Source organism: Pseudophryne corroboree, chromosome 12 (genome assembly GCF_028390025.1).
Source record: "Pseudophryne corroboree isolate aPseCor3 chromosome 12, aPseCor3.hap2, whole genome shotgun sequence".
Classification (NCBI taxonomy): Eukaryota; Metazoa; Chordata; class Amphibia; order Anura; family Myobatrachidae; genus Pseudophryne; species Pseudophryne corroboree.
This window is the reverse complement of record NC_086455.1, coordinates 50,490,919-50,516,868: the sequence shown is the minus strand read 5'-3', so window position 1 is coordinate 50,516,868 and position 25,950 is coordinate 50,490,919. Positions and strand designations below refer to the sequence as shown.

The following is a 25,950-nucleotide window of genomic DNA, read 5'->3' as shown; positions in this document are numbered from 1 at the left end:
ACGCTGCATGGAACGGCAGGCTGTGATTATTCGCAGCCGGAAAATCACTGCATTAATTCCATTCGAAATTAATAGAGCGATGACAGAAAAACAATCCCAGCCTGGCATGCGATCAGCTGTAGTCCAATGCATTTCCAATTTTCATGGGATGAATTTGTGGAGCAGCCTTAGTTTACAGGAGACAGTCCAATATAGCTCACCCATAGCCATGGGGATGTCGGTCCAGTTTAGGGCACACTTAGGTGTGCAGGTGCCTTCCTCATTCAGCACCACAGTCAGGTCATCCTGTCCAACAGCCACCTTTCCATCACCCAGCGGCACCGCAAGTGGCTCTAACTGTTTACCGGTGGGAAACAGTTCCTTAATAGAGCCTTTCCCATCCACCTGTAGCGACAAATAGTAAAACTGCAGTTAGTTACAATCTAACAGCAAGCTAACCTATGGGAAGACCCTAACACATACAGACTATGCAGCTACCAGACTACCAAGCTTACAACTACATAGAAACACACGTGTGACCTCTGACATCCTTGCTGCAGTCATGCTAAACCAGGGCCGGTTCTAAGACTTGTGGCGCCCCGGGCAAAATATGGGGGCGTGGCTTCAATAGGGGGCGTGGCCACGACGCTGCAAGAAAATAAATAAATAAATAAAAAGAATACTTACCATCCCCGTTCCTGATCCAGACCCCCTCCGCCGGCGGCACCGCTCTTCTCCCCTCTCTCTTCTCTTCGATCTATGGGAGAGACGTTATTACGTCTCTCCCATAGAACAGCATAGACACTAGAGGTCAATTATGACCCCTAGTGTCTGTGCCACTATGCTGTGCGGTGCGCGATGACGTCATCGCGCATCGCACAGCAAAGGTCCTCTACACGAAGGGAAACTAGACGCTACACGTCTGGTTCCCTTCAAAGCGCGGGGGCACAGCAGGGCACTGCGGGGGGCAGTGGCGGATCTTGCCCTGGTGCGGCGCCCTCCGGATGGCGCCGGCGCCCTCCGGAAGGTGGCGCCCCGGGCAAAAGTACCGCTTGCCCGTGGCAAGAACCGCCACTGTGCTAAACAGCCCTTGAAAACCCGCCATGCAGTGGCAGGACTTGGTAGCGCAGAGCATCTTTTTTTGCATTTTGTTTCACGAAAATGCATCTTTGCATTTTTGTAATAGGACGCACAAGCAACATCTGATGATTAGAATGATACACAGCATGCCTGTATTGTGTGTGTACAAGCGGCTCTATCTGCATCTGAAATGCCACGTTACAGTGTTTCCCATGATTGCACCGTAGCATAGCATTTTATATGCAGATACAGCCGCAGTCACACACATAATACAGGCATGCTGTATATAATTTTAATCAGCAGAAGCCGCTTGTGCGTTCTATTACAATCCTTTGCATTTTAAGACGCATTTTTGTGAAAAATCGCAAAAAGAGACGCTTGCCACTACAGAGTCACACAGCACTCACGCGTTATGTTTAACGCAACTTGTAGCGCACGGAGCAAAGATGTAAGAGGACACATTTGTTTATATATTTGTTTTTTTAATCACCTTTTTATGTATTGCAACATGATAACTTACTCTGATCAAATAATAGTCCCTCTTGAATCCTACACAGATAGAATTTTCACACCATGCCATAGATTTGGGGACATCAGGAACACTAAAATCACCCTGCAAGTTCAAAATTAAAAAAATTAAAATATAAATAAATTAGGAAAAAAATAATAATAATAATCATCCTCATAATAACAACAACAACAATAATAATAATAGGCTAAACACATGCTGTGGTTCATGTGTAAAAGAATATGATTTTTGTGAACTAAAGCCAACATTTTTCATACTTTTACCCAATGTAATTACGATTATCCATATACAGATGTGTCCTCATACACTACTGCAGAAGTTGCGTCAAACAGCCCATCTCGGTGTGTTCGTTCCCACGTGACCTGTCTTGCGTTGAGTGTCTTTTTTGCCTTGAAAATGCATCTTAAGCTAGCCATACACCAGGATGATATATTTCCAACCAGCCAACTAGTTGGCTGGTTGGAAAGATAATCTGGCAGTGTGTGGGAGCAAACGATTATCAGCCGTTTGCTCCCACACGCTAAAAAACGGTCAGAAACGGTCTGACCAACTAGTTGGGAAAATCAAACCTGTTTGATTTTCCCAACCAATCGTTCAGGTGTAGGGGAAAACTTCCCCCCAACTGAACGATAAGTAGGCGGACACTGGCTGCTAGTGTCCGCCTACTTTTGTCTCGTGCTGCAGGTGACCCTCTGTGCTCCATACCCCTCCGGCCACCTCACCGCCCCAGCCGCAGTGACCCGCCACTGCCCAGCCGCCAGTCCCACCGCAAATTAACCCCCCTCCGCCCGCCAGTCCCTTTCCTCCGCCGGCCGCCCCATCCATCCCGCCAGCCTCCCTCAGCCCGCCCAGCAGTAATTCCCCCCCCGGCCGCCAGCCTCCCTTCGTACCGGCTCCCGCACCGCAAATTTACACCCCGCCAGCCTCCCTCCGCCTGCACCGGCTGCCACACCGGTAATTCACCGCCCGGCCGTCAGCCCGCCCGGCCGCCAGCCAGCCTCCCTCCCCCGCATCGGTAATTCACCGCCCGCCAGCCACCCTCCCACCCCCGCACCGCTAATCAGCCGCACCCCCCCCCCCGCACTGCTAATTCGCCGCACCCCCCCCCCCGCACCGCTAAGTCGCCGCACCCCCACCCCGCACCCGCACCGCTGATTCGCCGAACCCCCCTGCACCCGCACCGCTAATTCGCCGCACCCGCACCGCTAATCAGCCGCACCACCCCCCCGCACCGCTAATCAGCCGCACCCCCCCCCCCGCACCGCTAATCAGCCGCACCCCCCCCGCACCGCTAATTCGCCGCACCCCCCCGCACCCGCACCGCTAATTCGCCGCCCACCCCCGCACCGCTAATTCGCCGCACCCCCCCCCCCCCCCCCCGCACCCGCACCGCTACGGTAGCACATCACTGCTGCCGGGCTGCCGCTGTCACAGGACACCCAGCAGTGGCACCCCTCCCGTGATACCCCACGATCGCGGCACCCCCCGCACCCCACCCATGATTGCTGCACCCACGCACGCCACCCCCGATCACTGGCACCCCACCTGCGGTTGCGGCACCCCCGCACCCCACCCGCGATCGCGGCCCCCCTCCGCCAGCCTTCTGTCACTTCAGACGCGCACGGAGACATCAGGTGAGTGCCACGGAGTGGCGCTTCCTGATTGGCTGAAGAGACACTTCTGTGACAGCTGTGACCGGGGTGTCTCTGCATTCGTGGAAAGGGTTCCCATGTGTAAACATGGGACCCCTTTCAGTCCGTTTGGTCCGGGTGTTCGGTTTGTTGTTTTGCTAAGTACGTGGATTATAATCTGGACCCTGGATCAGGTGAGTATAATTATCTTTTATTTTCAGGTACCCGTGGATTCTACTTGGAGAAGAGGACCGACTGCTTCGTGTCAACATAGGTAAGTATGTGTGTGTCGACATGTGTGAAATAAAGTTTTACTGTCACGGTGTGTGTCTCCTGTTTTTATTTGGGTATTTTTTTCCCATTAGAACTACAGGTACCAGCGGGCCCGTTTTTCTCCTGCATGCTGGTACTTGTGGTTCTCCAAGTACCAGCTTGCGGGGGAGGCTTGCTGGGACTTGTAGTACTACTGGAAAAAACAATATTCTTTTAATTTTCTCAAGGCTACCAGCCCCCCATCCGCAGCCTTTGGATGGGGGGGACAGCCCCGGCCAGGGGTGACTAGTTGGATATTTAATGCCACGGCCGCAGGGCACTGTATAAAAGTGACCCCCCGGCTGTGGCATTATCTGTCCAGCTAGTGGAGCCCGATGCTGGTGTAAAAAATACGGGGGACCCCTACTCTTTTTGTCCCCCGTATTTTTTGCACCAGCACCAGGCGCAGAGCCCGGTACTGGTTTTAAAAATACGGGGGATCCCCTGTCCGTTTTCCCCCCGCATTTTTAGAACCAGGACCGGCTCGAAGAGCCCGAGGCTGGTTATGCTTTGGAGGGGGGACCCCACGCAATTTTTTTTCAGGTTTTTCCCATTCCATTTAAAAAATAATAATAATAATAATCTTTTTAAAAATATATAAATAATACTTGTGCCTCCAAAAAAGACAAACCAAGTACCTAATCCCTTCTAATATAAATAGATATGCTATTACCCACCCAAAAAAACACCAAAAAAAACATGTTTTTAAAATTTTTTATTAGATTCCGCCAGCAAAGTGTGGCGGATTGAAAATGACCGAAACCGAAACGTTAAGCTGTCAGAACAGGGTCACGTATGTTCTTGATTTTTGAAAAGTCCTAGAGTGCCGCCTATCGTTTGTGATATGTTTGCTTTTTGAAGCTCAGGAGGGCACCAGGCAAGCTGTACATTTTACTACATTGGGAGTGCCGAATATCTACATCTGGTATATATATATACCGTATATACTCGAGTATAAGTCGACCCGAATATAAGCCGAGGCACCTAATTCTACCACAAAAACCTGGGAAAACTTATTGACTCGAGTATAAGCCTAGGGTGGGAAATGCAGCTCTAGCCGTACACAGCCCTCAGTGCCAGATATGCCCTCATACTGCCAGATATGCCCCCACAGTGCCAGATATGCCCCCACACTGCCAGATATGCCCCCACACTGCCAGATATGCCCCCACACTGCCAGATATGCCCCCACACTGCCAGATATGCCCCCACACTGCCAGATATGCCCCACAGTGCCTGATGTGCCAGATATGCCCTCATGCTGCCACATATGTCCCTCATGCTGCCACATATGACCCTCATGCTGCCACATATGCCCCTCATGCTGCCACATATGCCCCTCATGCTGCCACATATGCCCCCTCATGCTGCCAGATACGTCCCCTCATGCTGCCAGATACGTCCCCTCATGCTGCCAGATATGTCCCCTCATGATGCCACATATGCCCCCTCATGCTGCCAGATATGCCCCCTCATGCTGCCAGATATGCCCCCTCATGCTGCCAGATATGTCCCCTCATGCTGCCAGATATGTCCCCTCATGCTGCCAGATATGTCCCCTCATGCTGCCACATATGCCCCCTCATGCTGCCAGATATGTCCCCTCATGCTGCCAGATACGTCCCCTCATGCTGCCACATATACCCCCTCATGCTGCCAGATATGCTCCCTCCCCAAGTGCCAGGTATGCCCCACAGTGTTGTTACTTACCCCTCCGTCGATCCCGCGCTGTCTTCTGGAGGGACACGAAGCGCACAGCACGCGCCTCTCCTGTGTCCCTCCTGCATCTTCGGCGGCCGCGGCAGGTCTATTAAAGGAAGTGCCGGTTCGTGATCAGAGGTCACGAACGGGTACTTCCTGTAATAGAACCGCCGCTGCTGCCGCCAGAGATGCAGGAGGGACACAGGAGAGCCGCGCGCTGTGCGCTTCGTGTCCCTCCTTCACACTGCTCTGCCTCTGCCTGTCACTGACTCGAGTATAAGCCGAGGTGGCTTTTTCAGCACAAAAAAAAGTGCTGAAAAAGTCGGCTTATACTCGAGTATATACGGTATATATAATTTGCCTTGGCAGCCCAACCATGCTGGTATCCATAGTTCAGTATAAAAACAAGTAAATCTAATAAATATATGGTGGTGAAAGAAAAGCCCAGTTTCACTGAAAAAAAGACAATTCTGCATGTTTTGAAATGAAAAAAACAAAACAAAACTGAAGAACTGTAGGAAGGCACTGTCCGCCTACTTCGGTGACATCACAAGTTGGACAGAAGTTGGTAGGTTGGTTGGTTGGTCTGATGAAAAGTTGGTTAGATGTGTGGAGCACTGGTAAAAAGTTGGTTAGATGTGTGGGGCACTGTTTTAGTTGAACAGACAAGTTGGATGGTTGGAAGTTTGGAGTGTTGGAGAAAAGTTGGTCTGAAGTTGGTCTGATGTATGGCTAGCATTAGTCGCAAATAAATGCAGCAAAGCGCTTCATGAGACTGCACTGATTACTTCGATAAGTGACACTCGTATATCTGTGTGCGACTGGATCTAAATACGAAGTGCTACAAGAAGGCGGCTGCAGCTTTTTTCTTTCTTTGCCAAGTTCTGTTGTGCTTTGTATACAGACTTCGTCGCACACAGATAAGAACAGATTAGCATTCACTCCAGTGTGACCAGTAACAGCAGCAATTATTCAGACAGAATATTACCATAATGTACACACAGGGTTAGCGAAACAAAGTATTCCTATACAGTTTGCATGCACATAAAATATTCAATGCATAGAAAAAAAACAAATGGTCAATTTGCATATCTCTGTAGGAGGGAAGAGAGGAGGTGTAACCCTGTGACGGGATGCCTGCTGAGAGACCGCATGCCCAGGGGTGGGACTAACAAGAGGAAAACATATGTCCCATCTGACCTGGACCCACAGGTCAAAAGGCTGCCAACATAGGCTCTCATTCCGAGTTGTTCGCTCGCTAGCTGCTTTTAGCAGCATTGCACACGCTAGGCCGCCGTCCTCTGGGAGCGTATCTTAGCATAGCAGAATAGCGAACGAAAGATTAGCAGAATTGCTACTAAATACTTATTTGCAGTTTCTGAGTAGCTCCAGACCTACTCCTAGACTGCGATCAGCTCAGTCCGTTTAGTTCCTGGTTTGACGTTACAAACATGCCCTGCGTTCGGCCAGCCACTCCCCCGTTTCTCCACGCCTGCGTTTTTTAGCACACTCCCGGAAAACGCTCAGTTACCTCCCAGAAACGCCCCTTTCCTGTCAATCACTCACCGATCAGCAGTGCGACTGAAAAGCGCAGCACGAACACCAGCAAATCTACTAAGTTTTGTGTTAAATAACTTAGCGCATGCGCGCTGCGTACCATGCGCATTTTCCACCTAATCGCTGCGTTGCGAAAAACGGCAACGAGCGAACAACTCGGAATGACCACCATAGAGTCCTGTTATCATGAAGCTGCCCTGGTGGTCCAGTAGGGTTGGAAGGACGCTGCGGGGACGCTGCGTCTGTACTGATGTGTTAGAGTGTGTGGGAAGGGAGCTTTGGCACAGAACCTATAAAAACTAACTCCTCCCCCTCTAACCCCTCCCATCTCCAGCCTGACTAGCAGATTACCTCGGTTAACGTTTAGCAAAACCTGAAGAGGCAGACAGAATACAACCAATAAACCAGACAAAAATACGGGAGGGATCGCACCGTCCCCCAGATTTACGGTAAGTAAACAAAAATCCCTATTTCTCTTTCATACATCTGGGGAACGCTGCGTCTGTACCGATGGGATTTCCCAAAGCAAGCTAATTAGAGGAGGGAGAAAGACGGCAGAGACGTCTGCAAAATTTGACGCCCAACAGAGGCAGCCTCCAAACCAAAAGTATGAAAACGGTAAAACTTGGTGAAAGTATGCACGGAAGACCAAGTTGCTGCTCTACATAACTGCTCAACTGAAACACGAACAGCCCAAGAGGCTCCTACAGTCCTAGTTGAATGATCCCTCAACGAGTCAGGAACAGGTAAAGCTTAAGAAACATAGGCCTGCCAAATAGCAGAAGTATCCCAATGAGCCACCATGTTTTTAAGAGCCGGCCAACCGCGTTTGGGTGCATCAATCAAAACCAACAAGGTATCCGTACGACGAATAGACTCTGTATGGGACAAATATATGCATAAGGCTCAAATCACATCCAACAACGCCAAATTACAATCCTTTCCAGAAGACTCTGGAACAAACGCTGGAAGCACTATGTCCTGATTCATATGGAAGGCCGACACAACCTTTGGTAAGAAGGAAGGTTTCTTACCAAAGGTTGTCGTGAAAGATCAACAATCAACAAAGATGGTCTGCAAGAAAGCGCCGCTAACTCAGAAACACGCCTGGCCGAAGCAATGGCCAAAAGAAAAACCACCTTCAGAGTAAGGAAACGTAATTCAACAGTTTCTAGTGGCTCAAACGGAGGTTTCTGGAGAGCTCGAAGAACCAAAATTTAAATCCCAGGGCGGAACCGGAGGAACAAACGGAGGTTGAATCCTGAGTACACCCTGAAGGAATGTCTGGACCTCCGGAATGAGAGACAATCTTTTTTGAAAAAGAACTGACAATGCCGAAACTTGACCCTTAAGGGAAGACAAACAAAGTCCTTTAGTCAGACCATCCTGAAGAAAGGACAACAGACGAGGTAAACAAAAAAGGTACAGTGACAACCCACGCCTTTCACACCAAGCAATGTAGATACGCCATACTCTATGATAAATATGAGAGGTGAGTGGTTTCCTAGCCTGAAGCATAGTTTTTACCACTGGTTGAGATAACCCTTTAGCCCTTAAAATGCTGGATTCAAGAACCATGCCGTCAAAGCCAGACGATTTAAATCGTGGTGGCGACAAGGACCTTGCAGAAGTAGATCAGATCGCAGAGGTAGACGAAACAGTTCCCTGGCCTCCATGCTGCGGAGAAGAGAGTACCACGGATGACGAGGCCAGTCTGGCACTATAAGAATGACTGGGAGACCTTCTCTCCGAATGCATTGAAGCAGGCGCTGTATCAGGGGGAATGGCGGGAACACATATCCCAGTTGAAAATGCCACGGAGCTGTCAATGCATCGATCAGCGTTGCTTGAGGATCCTGAGTTTGTGAACTGTACCAGGGCAGTTTTTGGTTGAGACGAGACGCCATGAGGTCGATGTCGGGTGTTCCCCATAGAGACACGAGGGTCAGAAAGACTTCTTGATGAAGTTCCCATTCTCCCGGATGTATCATGTGATGGCTTAAGAAATCTGCCTCCCAGTTGTCCACGCCTGGAATGTGAAATGCGGAGATGGTTGGAATCCACCGTTCCGCCCAGTGGAGAATATGGGCGACCTCCTTCATGGCTCTCCAGCTGCAAGTCCCGCCTTGTTTATGTAAGCCACCGCCGTGGCGTTGTCTGATTGAATGCGTACCGGATGACCCTGGACACTGGTTTGTACCTGAATCAGAGCATAACAAATTGCCCTCAACTCCAAAATGTTGACTGGTAACATCGATTCCTGACCGTTCCAGAGTCCCTGGAAGTGTTGAGATTGAAACACTGCCCCCCAACCGATTAGGCTGGCGTCCATGGTGATCATCATCCAAGACCAAACAGTGCACGGTGCCCCCATGGTTAAATTCGGACTGTGAAGCCACCAATGGAGAGACTGCAGAGTCTGAGCCGACAGCCGGCACAATTGCAAGTCCAGATGTAGACCCGTTTGATTCCAAGAGCCCAAAATCTGAGACTGAAGGGCCGAGAATGGAATCTGGCATACGGTATGGCTTCGAAGGTCGCCAACATCTTGCCCAATACTTGCATACATCGGAGAACGGAGACCCTCAGCAATTGTAACAGGGAGCGGACTCTGGATTGCAGATCATGAAGTTTGTCTTCAGGTAGAAAAAATAAGAATTTACTCACCGGTAATTCTATTTCTCGTAGTCCGTAGTGGATGCTGGGAACTCCGTAAGGACCATGGGGAATAGCGGGCTCCGAAGGAGGCTGGGCACTCTAGAAAGATTTATGACTACCTGGTGTGCACTGGCTCCTCCCACTATGACCCTCCTCCAAGCCTCAGTTAGGACACTGTGCCCGGACGAGCTGACATAATAAGGAAGGATTTAGAATCCCGGGTAAGACTCTTACCAGCCACACCAATCACACCGTACAACTCGTGATACTATATCCAGTTTGACAGTATGAAAACAACTGAGCCTCTCAACAGATGGCTCAACAATAACCCTTTAGTTAACAATAACTAATTACAAGTATTGCAGACAATCCGCACTTGGGATGGGCGCCCAGCATCCACTACGGACTACGAGAAATAGAATTACCGGTGAGTAAATTCTTATTTTCTCTAACGTCCTAGTGGATGCTGGGAACTCCGTAAGGACCATGGGGATTATACCAAAGCTCCCAAACCGACGGGAGAGTGCGGATGACTCTGTAGCACCGAATGAGAGAACTCCAGGTCCTCCTCAGCCAGGGTATCAAATTTGTAGAATTTTGCAAACGTGTTTGCCCCTGACCAAGTAGCTGCTCGGCAAAGTTGTAAAGCCGAGACCCCTCGGGCAGCCGCCCAAGATGAGCCCACCTTCCTTGTGGAATGGGCATTTACAGATTGTGGCTGTGGTAGGCCTGCCACAGAATGTGCAATCTGAATTGTACTACAAATCCAGCGAGCAATAGACTGCTTAGAAGCAGGAGCACCCAGCTTGTTGGGTGCATACAGGATAAACAGCGAGTCAGATTTTCTGACTCCAGCTGTCCTGGAAACATATATTTTCAGGGCCCTGACAACGTCTAGCAACTTGGAGTCCTCCAATTCACTAGTAGCCGCCGGCACCACAATAGGCTGGTTCAGGTGAAACGCTGACACCACCTTAGGGAGAAATTGGGGACGAGTCCTCAATTCTGCCCTATCCATATGGAAAATCAGATAAGGGCTTTTACATGATAAAGCCGCCAATTCTGACACTCGCCTGGCTGAAGCCAAGGCCAATAACATGACCACTTTCCACGTGAGATATTTCAGATCCACGGTTTTTAGTGGCTCAAACCAATGTGATTTTAAGAAACTCAACACCACGTTGAGATCCCAAGGTGCCACAGGAGGCACAAACGGGGGCTGAATATGCAGCACTCCTTTCACAATGTCTGAACTTCAGGTACTGAAGCTAGTTCTTTTTGAAAGAAAATCGACAGAGCCGAGATCTGTACTTTAATGGAGCCTAGTTTTAGGCCCATATTCACTCCTGCTTGCAGGAAATGCAGAAATCGACCTAGTTGAAATTCCTCTGTTGGGGCCTTTTTGGCCTCGCACCATGCAACATATTTCCGCCATATGCGGTGATAATGCTTTGCTGTAACATCTTTCCTGGCTTTAATAAGCGTAGGAATGACTTCTTCCGGAATACCCTTTTCCTTCAGGATCCGGCGTTCAATCGTCATGCCGTCAAACGCAGCCGCGGTAAGTCTTGGAACAGACAGGGCCCCTGCTGACGCAGGTCCTGTCTGAGCGGCAGAGGCCATGGGTCCTCTGATATCATTTTCTGAAGTTCCGGGTACCAAGCCCTTCTTGGCCAATCCGGAACCACGAGTATCGTTCTTACTCCTCGCCATCTTATTATTCTCAGTACCTTTGGTATGAGAGGCAGAGGAGGGAACACATAAACCGACTAGTACACCCACGGTGTCACTAGAGCGTCCACAGCTATCGCCTGAGGGTCCCTTGACCTGGCGCAATATCTCTTTAGCTTTTTGTTGAGGCGGGACGCCATCATGTCTACCTGTGGCCTTTCCCAACGGTTTACCAACAGCAGGAAGACTTCTGGATGAAGTCCCCACTCTCCCGGGTGTAAGTCGTGTCTGCTGAGGAAGTCTGCTTCCCAGTTGTCCACTCCCGGAATGAACACTGCTGACAGTGCTAGTACGTGATTTTCCGCCCATCGGAGAATCCTTGTGGCTTCTGCCATTGCCATCCTGCTTCTTGTGCCGCCCTGTCGGTTCACATGGGCGACTGCCGTGAGGTTGTCTGACTGTATCAGTACCGGCTGATTTTGAAGCAGGGGCCTTGCCTGACTTAGGGCATTGTAAATGTCCCTCAGTTCCAGAATTTATATGTAGGGAAGTCTCCTGACTTGACCATAGGCCCTGGAAGTTTCTTCCCTGTGTGACTGCTCCCCAGCCTCGAAGGCTGGCATCCGTGGTCACCAGGACCCAGTCCTGTATGCCGAAACTGCGGCCCTCTAGAAGATGAGCACCCTGCAGCCACCACAGTAGAGACACCCTGGTCCTTGGAGACAGTGTTATCATTTGATGCATTTGAAGATGCGATCCCGACCACTTATCCAAGAGGTCCCACTGGAAAGTCCTCGCATGGAACCTGCCGAATGGAATTGCTTCGTATGAAGCCACCATTTTTCCCAGGACTCGTGTGCAACGATGCACCGATACCCTTTTTGGTTTTAGGAGGTCTCTGACTAGAGATGACAGCTCCTTGGCTTTCTCCTGCGGGATAAACACTTTTTTCTGTTCTGTGTCCAAAATCATCCCCAGGAACAGTAAGCGAGTGGAAGGAACCAGCTGTGACTTAGGAATGTTCAGAATCCAGCCATGCTGTTGTAGCACCTCCTGAGATAGTGCTACTCCGACCAGTAACTGCTCCCTGGACCTTGCCTTTATAAGGAGATCGTCCAAGTATGGGATAAATAAAAACTCCCTTTTTATGAAGGAGTATCATTATTTCTGCCATTACCTTGGTAAACACCCTCGGTGCCGTGGACAGTCCAAACGGTAGTGTCTGGAATTGGTAATGGCAATCCTGTACCACAATCTGAGGTACTCCTGGTGAGGAAGGTAAATAGGGACATGCAGGTAAGCATCCTTGATGTCCAGGGATACCATGTAATCCCCCTCGTCCAGGCTTGCAATAAGCGCCCTGAGCGATTCCATCTTGAACTTTGTTATGTAAGTGTTCAAGGATTTCCATTTTAAAATGGGTCTCACCGAACCGGCTGGTTTCGGTACCACAAACAGTGTGGAATAGTAACCCCGTCCTTGTTGAAGTAGGGGCACCTTGACTATCACCTGCTGGGAATACAGCTTGTGAATTGCCTCTAGCACAGCCTCCCTGCTTGAGGGAGTTGTCGGCAAGGCAGATTTGAGTAAACGGCGGGGGGGAGACGCCTCAACTTCCAGCTTGTACCCCTGAGATATTACTTGAAGGATCCATGGATCCACCTGTGAGCGAGCCCACTGATCGCTGAAATTTTTGATGGCGGCCCCCCACTGTACCTGGCTACGCCTGTGGAGCCCCCGCGTCATGCGGTGTACTCAGAGGAAGCAGGGGAAGAATTTTGATTCTGGGAACTGGCTGCTGGTGCAGTTTTTTTCTCTTCCCTCGTTTGACCCGCCTGCTTTTTTGAAGCCGAAAGAACTGTACCTGATAATACAGTGCTTTTCTTAGGCTGTGAGGAAACCTGAGGTAAAATATTTTCATCCCAGCTGTAGCTGTGGATACGAGGTCCCAGATACCATCCCCAACCAATTCCTCACCCTTATAAGGCTCTATGTGCCTTTCAAAGTCAGCATCACCTGTCCAGTGTCGGGTCTCCAATACCCTCCTGACAGAATGGACATTGCAATAATTCAGGATGCCAGCCGGCAAAATATTCCTCTGTGCATCCCTCATATATAAGACGACGTCTTATGTTCGCAAAATAGTATCCCTGTTTGAAAGGGGTACAGACCACGCTGCAGCAGACTGCAGGTCTCAGTCTAGTACCTGAGTGTGTAAATACAGACTTCAGGATAGCCTCCTGCTATTTATCAGCAGGTACCTTCAAAGTGGCCGTATCCTAAGACGGCAGTGCCACCTTGACAAACGTGTGAACGCCTTATCCACCCTAGGGGATATCTCCCAGCGTAACTTATCCTCTGGCGGGAAAGGGTACGCCATCAGTAACTTGTTAGAAATTACCAGTTTCTTATCGGGGAAACCCACGCTTTTTCACACTTCATTCACTCATTTGATGGGGGAACAAAACACTGCCTGCTTTTTCTCCCCACACATAAAACCCTTTGTTTTTAGTGGTACTTGGGTTAATGTCAGAAATGTGTAACACATTTTATATTGCCGGGATCATGCAACGGATGTTCCTAGTGGATTGTGTACATGTCTCAACCTCGTCGACACTGGAGTCAGACTCCGTGTCGACATCTGTGTCTGCCATCTGAGGGAGCGTTGATGGCCTTTGAGACGCCTGGGCAGGCGCAGGCTGAGAAGCCGGCTGTCCCATAGCTGTTACGTCATCCAGCCTTTTATGTAAGGAGTTGACACTGTCGGTTAATACCTTCCACCTATCCATCCACTCTGGTGTCGGCCCACAGGGGCGACATCTCATTTATCGGCATCTGCTCCGCCTCCACATAAGTCTCCTCATCAAACATGTCGACACAGCCGTACCGACACACCGCACACACACAAGGAATGCTCCAATGAGGACAGGACCCACAAAAGCCCTTTGGGGGGACAGAGTGAGAGTATGCCAGCACACACCAGAGCGCTATATAATGCAGGGACTAACTGAGTTATGTCCCCTATAGCTGCTTTTATATAATTTATACTGCGCCTAAATTTAGTGCCCCCCCCTCTCTGTTTTAACCCTGTTCTGTAGTGTAGACTGCAGGGGAGAGCCAGGGAGCTTCCTTCCATCGGATCTGTGAAGGAGAAATGGCGCCAGTGTGCTGCAGGAGATAGCTCCGCCCCTTTTCCGCGGACTATTCTCCCGCTTTTTTCTGGATTCTGGCAGGGGTATTTTCCACATATATAGCCTCTGGGGCTATATATTGTGGTATTTTTGCCAGCCAAGGTGTTATTATTGCTTCTCAGGGCGCCCCCCCCAGCGCCCTGCACCCTCAGTGACCGGAGTGTGAAGTGTGTATGAGGAGCCAATGGCGCACAGCTGCAGTGCTGTGCGCTACCTTGGTGAAGACTGATGTCTTCTGCCGCCGATTTTCCGGACCTCTTCTTGCTTCTGGCTCTGTAAGGGGGACGGCGGCGCGGCTCCGGGACCGAACACCAAGGACTGGGCCTGCGGTCGATCCCTCTGGAGCTAAAGGTGTCCAGTAGCCTAAGAAGCCCAATCCGGCTGCAAGCAGGCGAGTTCGCTTCTTCTCCCCTTAGTCCCTCGCTGCAGTGAGCCTGTTGCCAGCAGGTCTCACTGAAAATAAAAAACCTAAATCTATACTTTCTTTCTAAGGGCTCAGGAGAGCCCCTAGTGTGCATCCAACCTCGGCCGGGCACAAGATCTAACTGAGGCTTGGAGGAGGGTCATAGTGGGAGGAGCCAGTGCACACCAGGTAGTCATAAATCTTTCTAGAGTGCCCAGCCTCCTTCGGAGCCCGCTATTCCCCATGGTCCTTACGGAGTTCCCAGCATCCACTAGGACGTTAGAGAAACCTTCTGGCGTCTCGTGTCTAATATGAGACCTAGAAAAACCATCTCCTGAGAGGGGATCAAGGAAGATTTCCGGAAATTCACAAAGAATTGTAGAGTGTCTGTGGCGAGTTGTAGGTGTTGTTGAAGAAGTGCCTGTGACGGAGCCTTTAGCAACAAATCGTCCAGGTAAGAAGTAATGTTGACCACCTGACATCTGAGGATCGCCACTTCGTGACCCAATATTTTTGTAAATACTCGAGGTGCCGTGGAAAGACCGAACGGAAGAGCTTGAAACTGGAAATGCAAAGGACCGATTGCAAACCTCAACAGATGTTGAGGACCTGACCAAATTGGAACATGGAGGTACATGTCATTTATGTCGATAGATGCCAAATATTCCTCCGGTTCCATGGCCGCGATGATTGAATGAATCGATTCCATCTTGAATTTCCGGATTCAGGCATTTTAGATTTAAAATCGGTCGAAATTAACCGTCCGGTTTGTTTACGAGAAAAAGACTTGAGTAAAAGCCTTGACCCCGTTGTAGTTTGGGAACTGAAAGAATTACTCCATTGTGTAAAAGCGTGGAAGTTGCCTGAATCAGTGCTTGTCGTCTGGAGGGATCGCATGGGAGAGGAGTGATGAAAAAGCGGTCTGGGACAGGTTCCTCGAGATCCAAAATGTAACCTCAGGTTATGACCCCCGTCACCCATCGATCCGGTTGTGACAGGAGCCACACTTCTTTGAACTGTAGTAACCGTGCCCCCACCACCAAGGATCCCTCCGGAGACCTCCCCGTGTCATGCAGCAGGCTTGTTGGCAGGCTTAACTGCTGGTTTGCGAGGTGTCTGTGATCCTCTACCACGGTACGCACCTCTGCATGGAAATCTTGAAAAGGCTCAAAAGGACTCGAAACTGCCCCTGCCTTGAGTACGAAAGGACCGAAATTTAGTTGGTTTCAGCTTTTGAGGAGCAACTGGAAGAAACAGGCTCTTGCCACCCGTGGTATTGGAGATATTCTTCGTTAGTTCCGGACCAAAGAGGAATTTTCCTTCAAACGGAACGGCTGTCAATGTCTGTTTGGAATCAGAGTCAGCATTCCAAACACGAAGCCAGAGTGAACGCCTCGCTGTAACCGCTAGAGCAGAAACACGTGACTGTAGCGAAGCTGAATCCAACAAGGCCTCACCAACATAAGTGAGAGCCTTAGAAATCTTCTCAGCTAATTGAATAGCCTCCGACGGGTCATCAGACTGCATGCCCGACACCACTCGCACTAACTAGTCATCTAAGGTTTTAAGGACCCAGGCACCAGTGAGGACTGGATGCAAAGAATACCTGATAAGGCAAACATGGATTTAAGAAATCGCCTCAATCTTTCTATCCGTTGAATCTTTTAACGTCACCGATTGTCCCGAAGGAATTACTGTAGCTTTCGCCAGGTGAGAAATTGGGAGCATCCACCTTTGGAGCCGTTTCCCAGAATTTGATGTCTTCCTCTGCAAAAAGAAAAAAAGAAACCTTAATTTTTTAGAAGCTTGAAAGCGTGAATCCGGCTTAAGCCAAGGTTCTTTCAAGGTATCTGCAAAATGTGTATGTAAAAGGAAAGACAGCTACTTGTCTCATCTGTCGTTTGAAAAAGGCCATCGAAGTCTCCGCCTCTACCATATCTTGAAGATTAAGGGTTTGACGTATGGCTTTGATCAATAACCTGACACCTGAACTTGTAGACAATTCCTCTTACTCCCAAGTGGAAGTATCCTCCCATTTATAATCCAGTTCACCCTCTTCCAAAGGAGTGACCGAATCTAACTCCTCACCTGGGAAGGTGATAGCGGGTAGCGGATGCTGTCTCTTAGTGGCCGCTGAGCCCGAAGTAGTCACAATTTTGTTAATAGACTGTGCTATATCCGAAAGACATTTGCCCATATGTCTCACCCAAGGTGGTTCCTCAGCAGATTGACTTGTATCAGTACCTGACTGGGACTGACACAAATCCGCAATAGCATCGGCCATGTTCCTGGCCCACAGAGGAATAGACTGATCTGCAGAACCACCAGACTGTTCAACCACAGGCGTCCCAGAGCATGCAGTGCAGAGAGAACCTGGATCCGTGCTACCCTTAGAAAGTTTGGATTCGCATTGAGAACAGGCAGAGTAAACAGCATAGCCTGCCTTCCCCTTAGCAGATTTGTCCGGCTTATTGGCCATACTGCAGTGTTAAAGTATGACATGTGTCCTAAGAAGGAAGCACTCAGTACTGACCAACTACAAACTGTAACTCCTTACCCCTTCTATAGCTCTAAAAACCCCCTGTATAATGAAAAGGGGGGGGGGGGGGCAATAGGGGGGGACCAGTATATTAACAGAGGAAATTAGGTAGCCTACTGTAATAGGAAAGGTAGTTAATAGTAATACAGTGTACTTGCGGTAAGCTGATCCCGGCCTGACAGGGTGAGAAGCTGAATCCCCCTGATATGTTGTGTGTGTGTGATCCGGAGCGCAGCATCCCCCTGCAGTGCTTCAGCATAAAGTAAATGGCGTCCGTAGAAGAAGCCCGTCCCCACAGACTGAGGTGGGCGGCGCAGTGCTGAGCGTGAGACAAAAGCGGGAAGCTGTGCTTCCCCTTCTGTTTCCGCAGCGGCTGGTGGTCCCCTTTAGGAAGGGGAACTAAATACAGACCGGCGCTAGAGGCAGGCGGAAGTAGCGTCCGGCCTGTCTCTCTGTAGTAGTGTCCAGGGAACTGTCCAAGCGCATCTGTCAAAGAGCGGTCAGTGCCCCCCCCCCCCCCTTGCCGGGCGCTCTGTAGTCCACAACACCAGTCACAATGCGCGCTGCATACACAGCCTCTCGCATACACTCAAGCTTATGGGGGAAAGAAACTAACAGCCCAACACTGTTATACAGGTTGTGGCTGCCAATATCCTACTTGAAAAGTAGCCTCCTTGGTTTTATTACAAGTCCGGATACAGGGAGCCCCAGTGATTATAGTGTGGTGACGTCCCCAGAGGCTGTAGAGAGCGGGGATAAACTAACTACTCCCCACTCAATATATACCTGTCACTTGTAAACAGGGACTTAGGATATATTAAAAAAAAAAAAAAAAAACAATCAAAGAAAAGAAAACCTAACTAAAATCTATAGTAAGGAACTGTGCCTGAACTCTCCAGGCACAAAACTTAAACTGAGGTAATCTACTAGTCAGGCTGGAGATGGGAGGGGCTAGAGGGGGGAGGAGTTCATTTTATAGGTTCTGCGCCAAAGCTCCCTTCCCACACACTGTAACCCATCAGTACAGACGCAGCGTCCCCCAGATGGATAATAGAGAAAACTATTTGGTGCCCAGACTCCAGCGCTCTAGGCTATACTCGGCGTTCTCCCTGTATCCTCTATGGACGAAGAAGAAAACAGGCTCTGAGCAAGCCAAGTTGCATGGGAAATGGCAGCTCACTCTTGCCAGGAATCCTTCATCACATGATGTATTGAGGCTAGATGTATAAGGACATTGGGGGTAATTCAGAGTTGATCGCAGCAGAAAATTTGTTAGCAGTTGGGCAAAACCATGTGCACTGCAGGTGGGGCAGATATAACATGTGCAGAGAGAATTAGATTTGGGTGTGGTGTGTTCAATCTGAAATCTAAATTGCAGTGTAAAAATAAAGCAGCCAGTATTTACCCTGCACAGAAACAATATAAACCACCCAAATCTAACTCTCTCTGCACATGTTATATCTGCCCCACCTGCAGTGCACATGGTTTTGCCCAACTGCTAACAAATTTGCTGCTGCCATCAACTCTGAATTACCCCCTCTGGCAGAGACAAGATACATAAGCATATACCCTGTGATATACAGTATATGGCGGGGTTCCAGGGTAGGGTTCCCTCACCTGACCACAGCACTATTACTGGAAAAAGAAGGGGTAATCTAAATAGTATATGAAGTGGAAACCCCATTTAACTGAAAACATACATTAGACAGAATCTCAGTAGCCTGGTGTAATAACACCATCACTTTTGGGAACCACTGAAATGTTTGTTTTTAAAGCTTCCTGTAGATAACTGATAAAAGATAACGGATGCCATTGCGGCCTGTAGCTAAAGTCACCTGGAGCTCATGAAATGATCGGTCCTTCCAGAAATACAGCTGCAATTTTTTACGGACAGCCACGCACATCTTCAACGTCTCCTCCCCCAATTTACCATGCTGCAAGAAACACAATGCTGACAATACACAGGACGTAAACTTATGAGCACAACTGTACATACATACATACATATACACAGTACCAGTCAAAAGTTGACGCACCTTCTCTTTCAATGGTTTTAATTTAATTTAATTATTTTCTACATTGTAGATTAATACTGAAGACATCAAAACTATGAAAGAACACATATGGAATTATGTTGTAAACAAGAAAAAAAGTTTAAAAAAAAAATAAGAATTTACTTACCGATAATTCTATTTCTCGTAGTCCGTAGTGGATGCTGGGGACTCCGTAAGGACCATGGGGAATAGCGGCTCCGCAGGAGACTGGGCACAAAAGTAAAGCTTTAGAACTACCTGGTGTGCACTGGCTCCTCCCCCTATGACCCTCCTCCAAGCCTCAGTTAGGATACTGTGCCCGGACGAGCGTACACAATAAGGAAGGATTTTGAATCCCGGGTAAGACTCATACCAGCCACACCAATCACACCGTATAACTCGTGATCTAAACCCAGTTAACAGTATGATAACAGAGGAGCCTCTAGAAAAGATGGCTCACAACAATAATAACCCGATTTTTTTTTTTTGGTAACAATAACTATGTACCAGTATTGCAGACAATCCGCACTTGGGATGGGCGCCCAGCATCCACTACGGACTACGAGAAATAGAATTATCGGTAAGTAAATTCTTATTTTCTCTGACGTCCTAGTGGATGCTGGGGACTCCGTAAGGACCATGGGGATTATACCAAAGCTCCCAAACGGGCGGGAGAGTGCGGATGACTCTGCAGCACCAAATGAGAGAACTCCAGGTCCTCCTCAGCCAGGATATCAAATTTGTAGAATTTTACAAACGTATTTGCTCCTGACCAAGTAGCTGCTCGGCAAAGTTGTAAAGCCGACACCCCTCGGGCAGCCGCCCAAGATGAGCCCACCTTCCTTGTGGAATGGGCTTTTACAGATTTTGTCTGTGGCAGGCCTGCCACAGAATGTGCAAGCTGAATTGTACTACAAATCCAACGAGCAATAGTCTGCTTAGAAGCAGGAGCACCCAGCTTGTTGGGTGCATACAGAATAAACAACGAGTCAGATTTTCTGACTCCAGCCGTCCTGGAAACCTCTATTTCCAGGGCCCTGACAACGTCTAGCAACTTGGAGTCCTCCAAGTCCCTAGTAGCCGCAGGCACCACAATAGGTTGATTCAGGTGAAACGCTGAAAACCACCTTAGGGAGAAACTGAGGACAAGTCCTCAATTCCGCCCTGTCCGAATGGAAAATCAGATGAGGGCTTTTACAGGATAAAGCCGCCAATTCTGACACGCACCTGGCCCAGGCCAGGGCCAACAGCATGACCACTTTCCATGTGAGATATTTTAACTCCACATATTTAAGTGGTTCAAACCAATGTGACTTTTGGAACCCAAAAACTACATTTAGATCCCAAGGTGCCACTGGAGGCACAAAAGGAGGCTGTATATACAGTACCCCTTTCACAAACGTCTGAACTTCAGGGACTGAAGCTAGTTCTTTCTGGAAGAAAATTGACAGGGCCGAAATTTGAACCTTAATGGACCCCCATTTCAGGCCCATAGACACTCCTGTTTGCAGGAAATGTAGGAATCGACCTAGTTGAAAATTCCTCCGTCGGGGCCTTACTGGCCTCGCACCACGCAACATATTTTCGCCAAATGCGGTGATAATGTTTTGCGGTTATATCTTTCCTGGCTTTGATCAGGATAGGAATGACTTCATCCGGAATGCCTTTCTCCTTCAGGATCCGGCGTTCAACCGCCATGCCGTCAAACGCAGTCGCGGTAAGTCTTGGAACACACAGGGTCCTTGCTGGAGCAGGTCCCTTCTTAGAGGTAGAGGCCACGGATCCTCCGTGAGCAACTCTTGAAGTTCCGGTTACCAAGTCCTTCTTGGCCAATCCGGAGCCCAAATATAGTGCTTACTCCTCTCCATCTTATAATTCTCAGTACCTTGGGTATGAGAGGCAGAGGAGGGAACACATACACTGACTGGTACACCCACTGTGTTACCAGAGCGTCTACAGCTATTGCCGGAGGGTCCCTTGACCCGGCGCAATACTTGTTGAGTTTTATAAACACGTGGAAGACTTCTGGGTGAAGTCCCCACTTGCTGACAGTGCTATCACATGATTTTCCGCCCAGCGAAGAATCCTTGCAGCTTCTGCCATTGCCCTCCTGCTTCTTGGGTCACCCTGTCTGTTTACGTGGGTGACTGCCGTGATGTTGTCCGAATGGATCAACTCCGGGTGACCTTGAAGCAGAGGTCTTGCTGAGCTTAGAGCATTGTAAATGGCCCTTAGCTTCAGGATATTTATGTGAAGTGATGTCTCCAGGCTTGACCATAAGCTCTGGAAATTCCTTCCCTGTGTGACTGCTCCCCAGCCTCGCAGGCTGGCATCCGTGGTCACCAGGACCCAGTCCTGAATGTCAAATCTGCGGCCCTCTAGAAGATGAGCACTCTGCAACCACCACAGAAGAGACACCCTTGTGCTTGGTGACAGGGTTATCCGCTGATGCATCTGAAGATGCGACCCGGACCATTTGTCCAGCAGGTCCCACTGGAAAGTTCTTGCGTGGAATCTGCCGAATGGGATTGCTTCGTAGGAAGCCACCATTTTTCCCAGAACCCTTTCATTGATGTACTGAGACTTGGCTCGGTTATAGGAGGTTCCCGACTAGCTCGGATAACTCCCTGACTTTCTCCTCCGGGAGAAACACCTTTTTCTGGACTGTGTCCAGGATCATCCCTAGGAACAGACGACGAGTCGTCGGAATCAGCTGCGATTTTGGAATATTGAGAATCCAATCGTGCTGCCGCAACACTACCTGAGATAGTGCTACACCGACCTCCAACTGTTCCCTGGATCTTACCCTTATCAGGGAATCGTCCAAGTAAGGGATAACTAAAATTCCCTTCCTTCGAAGGAGTATCATCATTTCGGCCATTACCTTGGTAAAGACCCGGGGTGCCGTGGACCATCCATACGGCAGCGTCTGAAACTGATAGTGACAGTTCTGTACCATAAACCTGAGGTACCCTTGGTGAGAAGGGTAAATTGGGACATGAAGGTAAGCATCCTTGATGTCCCGAGACATCATGTAGTCCCCTTCTTCCAGGTTCGCAATCACTGCTCTGAGTGACTCAATCTTGAATTTGAACCTCCGTATGTAAGTGTTCAAGATTTTAGATTTAGAATCGGTCTCACCGAGCCGTCCGGCTTCGGTACCACAACAGTGTGGAATAATACCCCGTTCCCTGTTGCAGGAGGGGTACCTTGATTATCACCTGCTGGGAATACAGCTTGTGAATGGCTTCCAAAACTGCCTCCCTGTCAGAAGGAGACATCGGTAAAGCCGACTTTAGGAAACGGCGAGGGGGAGACGTCTCGAATTCCAATTTGTACCCCTGAGATATCACCTGAAGGATCCAGGGGTCTACTTGCGAGTGAGCCCACTGCGCGCTGAAATTCATTGAGACGGGCCCCCACCGTGCCTGATTCTGCTTGTAAAGCCCCAGCGTCATACTGAGGGCTTGGCAGAGGCGGGAGAGGGCTTCTGTTCCTGGGAACTGGCTGATTTCTGCAGCCTTTTTCCTCTCCCTCTGTCACGGGGCAGAAATGAGGAACCTTTTGCCCGCTTGCCCACGAAAAGACTGCGCCTGATAATACGGCGTCTTCTTATGTTGAGAGGCGACCTGGGGTACAAACGTGGATTTCCCAGCTGTTGCCGTGGCCACCAGGTCTGAAAGACCGACCCCAAATAACTCCTCCCCTTAATAAGGCAATACTTCCAAATGCCGTTTGGAATCCGCATCACCTGACCACTGTCGTGTCCATAACCCTCTACTGGCAGAAATGGACAACGCACTTATACTTGATGCCAGTCGGCAAATATTCCGCTGTGCATCACGCATATATAGAAATGCATCTTTTAAATGCTCTATAGGCAATAATATACTGTCCCTATCTAGGGTATCAATATTTTCAGTCAGGGAATCCGACCACGCCAACCCAGCACTGCACATCCAGGCTGAGGCGATTGCTGGTCGCAGTATAACACCAGTATGTGTGTAAATACATTTTAGGATACCCTCCTGCTTTCTATCAGCAGGATCCTTAAGGGCGGCCATCTCAGGAGAGGGTAGAGCCCTTGTTCTTACAAGCGTGTGAGCGCTTTATCCACCCTAGGGGGTGTTTCCCAACGCACCCTAACCTCTGCGGGAAAGGATATAATGCCAATAACATTTTAGAAATTATCAGTTGTTATCGGGGGAAACCCACGCATCATCACACACCTCATTTAATTTCTCAGATTCAGTAAAACTACAGGTAGTTTTTTCTTCACCGAACATAATACCCCTTTTTGGTGGTACTCGTATTATCAGAAATGTGTAAAACATTTTTCATTGCCTCAATCATGTAACGTGTGGCCCTACTGGAAGTCACATTTGTCTCTTCACCGTCGACACTGGAGTCAGTATCCGTGTCGGCGTCTATATCTGCCATCTGAGGTAACGGGCGCTTTAGAGCCCCTGACGGCCTATGAGACGTCTGGACAGGCACAAGCTGAGTAGCCGGCTGTCTCATGTCAACCACTGTCTTTTATACAGAGCTGACACTGTCACGTAATTCCTTCCAACAGTTCATCCACTCAGGTGTCGACCCCCTAGGGGGTGACATCACTATTACAGGCAATCTGCTCCGTCTCCACATAATTTTTCTCCTCATACATGTCGACACAAACGTACCGACACACAGCACACACACAGGGAATGCTCTGATAGAGGACAGGACCCCACTAGCCCTTTGGGGAGACAGAGGGAGAGTTTGCCAGCACACACCAGAGCGCTATATATATATACAGGGATAACCTTATATAAGTGTTTTTCCCCTTATAGCTGCTGTATTTTTAATACTGCGCGTAATTAGTGCCCCCCTCTCTTTTTTAACCCTTTCTGTAGTGTAGTGACTGCAGGGGAGAGCCAGGGAGCTTCCCTCCAACGGAGCTGTGAGGGAAAATGGCGCCAGTGTGCTGAGGAGATAAGGCCGCCGAGAAGGGGGCGGAGCCTATCTCCCGTTTTTCTGTGTATTCTGGCAGGGGTTAAATTCATCCATATAGCCCAGGAGCTATATGTGATGCATTTTTTGCCATCCAAGGTGTTTTTATTGCGTCTCAGGGCGCCCCCCCCCAGCGCCCTGCACCCTCAGTGACCGGAGTGTGAAGTGTGCTGAGAGCAATGGCGCACAGCTGCAGTGCTGTGCGCTACCTTGTTGAAGACAGGACGTCTTCTGCCGCCGATTTTCCGGACCTCTTCTGTCTTCTGGCTCTGTAAGGGGGACGGCGGCGCGGCTCTGGGACCTATCCATGGCTGGGCCTTTGATCGGTCCCTCTGGAGCTAATGTCCAGTAGCCTAAGAAGCCCAATCCACTCTGCACGCAGGCGAGATCGCTTCTTCTCCCCTTAGTCCCTCGATGCAGTGAGCCTGTTGCCAGCAGGTCTCACTGAACATAAAAAACCTAAAACTAAACTTTTCACTAAGCAGCTCAGGAGAGCCACCTAGTGTGCACCCTTCTCGTTCGGGCACAAAAATCTAACTGAGGCTTGGAGGAGGGTCATAGGGGGAGGAGCCAGTGCACACCAGGTAGTTCTAAAGCTTTACTTTTGTGCCCAGTCTCCTGCGGAGCCGCTATTCCCCATGGTCCTTACGGAGTCCCCAGCATCCACTAGGACGTCAGAGAAATCAAAATATGTTTTATACTTTAGATTCCTCAAAGTAACCCCCTTTTGCTTTAATGACAGCTTTGCACACTCTTGGCATTCTCACAATCAGCTTCATGAGGTAGTCTCCTGGGATGGTTTTGAATTAACAGGTGTGCCTTGTCAAGAGTCAATCTGTGGAATTACTTGCCTTCTTAATGTGTTTGAGACCATCAGTTGCAAACGAATAGTCGCCGCCCACTGGGGAGTGTATTTTAGCTTTGCAAGTGTGCGAACACCTGTGCAGCCGAGCATTACAAAAATAGTTTGTGCAGTTTCTGAGTAGGCCTGAACTTACTCAGCCGCTGCGATCACTTCAGCCTGTCCGGTCCCGGAATAGACGTCAGACACCCGCCCTGCAAACGCTTGGACACGCCTGCGTTTTTCCAACCACTCCCTGAAAACGGTCAGTTGACACCCATAAACGCTTTCTTCCTGTCAATCTTCTTGCGATCGGCTGTGCAAATAAATTCTTCGTAAAATCCATCGCTCAGCAACGATCCGCTCTGTACCCGTACGACGCACCTGCGCACTGCGGTGCATACACATGCGCAGTAATGACCTGATCGCTGCGCAAAACGGCAGCGTGCGATCAGGTCGGAATGACCCCCAAAAGACAAAATGGGATGTTTGCCACATGATTTGGCAATGATGTTTGCACACAGCAACACTTCGGATGCAGTTTCAGCCTCCAAACTGCAGGATAATACTTAGCTAATAATATGTTGTGGTTTGAAAAACACCACAAAGACCCCCTTTTAGTACATAGAAAGAAGACGCAGATTCTGGAATATAAATATTGAAGATCTCACCTGGAGATCACAGGACAGTAGAGATGCGCCTTTAGCCTTTGAAATGGTGGTCATGAGCTGGAAGGTGAGTAAATCGTGGACACACACATTGTTATCTAGGTCAAAAGAAATAAAAATGGAAACTATTGCAGAATGCTGACACCAAAACTTGTATCAAATTAC

General features: G+C 49.2%; 1 protein-coding gene across 1 annotated transcript in view; it reads right to left on the bottom strand.

The window, feature by feature from the left end:
* VPS39 (VPS39 subunit of HOPS complex) overlaps window positions 1–25,950 on the bottom strand; it is an 83,064-nt gene that overhangs the window by 43,718 nt on the left and 13,396 nt on the right. The window contains exons 5-8 of the mRNA XM_063947495.1: window positions 25,789–25,883; window positions 19,087–19,185; window positions 1,580–1,672; window positions 201–384 (exon numbers count right to left, since the gene is read on the bottom strand). Coding sequence (XP_063803565.1) covers window positions 201–384; window positions 1,580–1,672; window positions 19,087–19,185; window positions 25,789–25,883 — 471 coding nt within the window. The remainder of the gene's footprint in view (window positions 1–200; window positions 385–1,579; window positions 1,673–19,086; window positions 19,186–25,788; window positions 25,884–25,950) is intronic.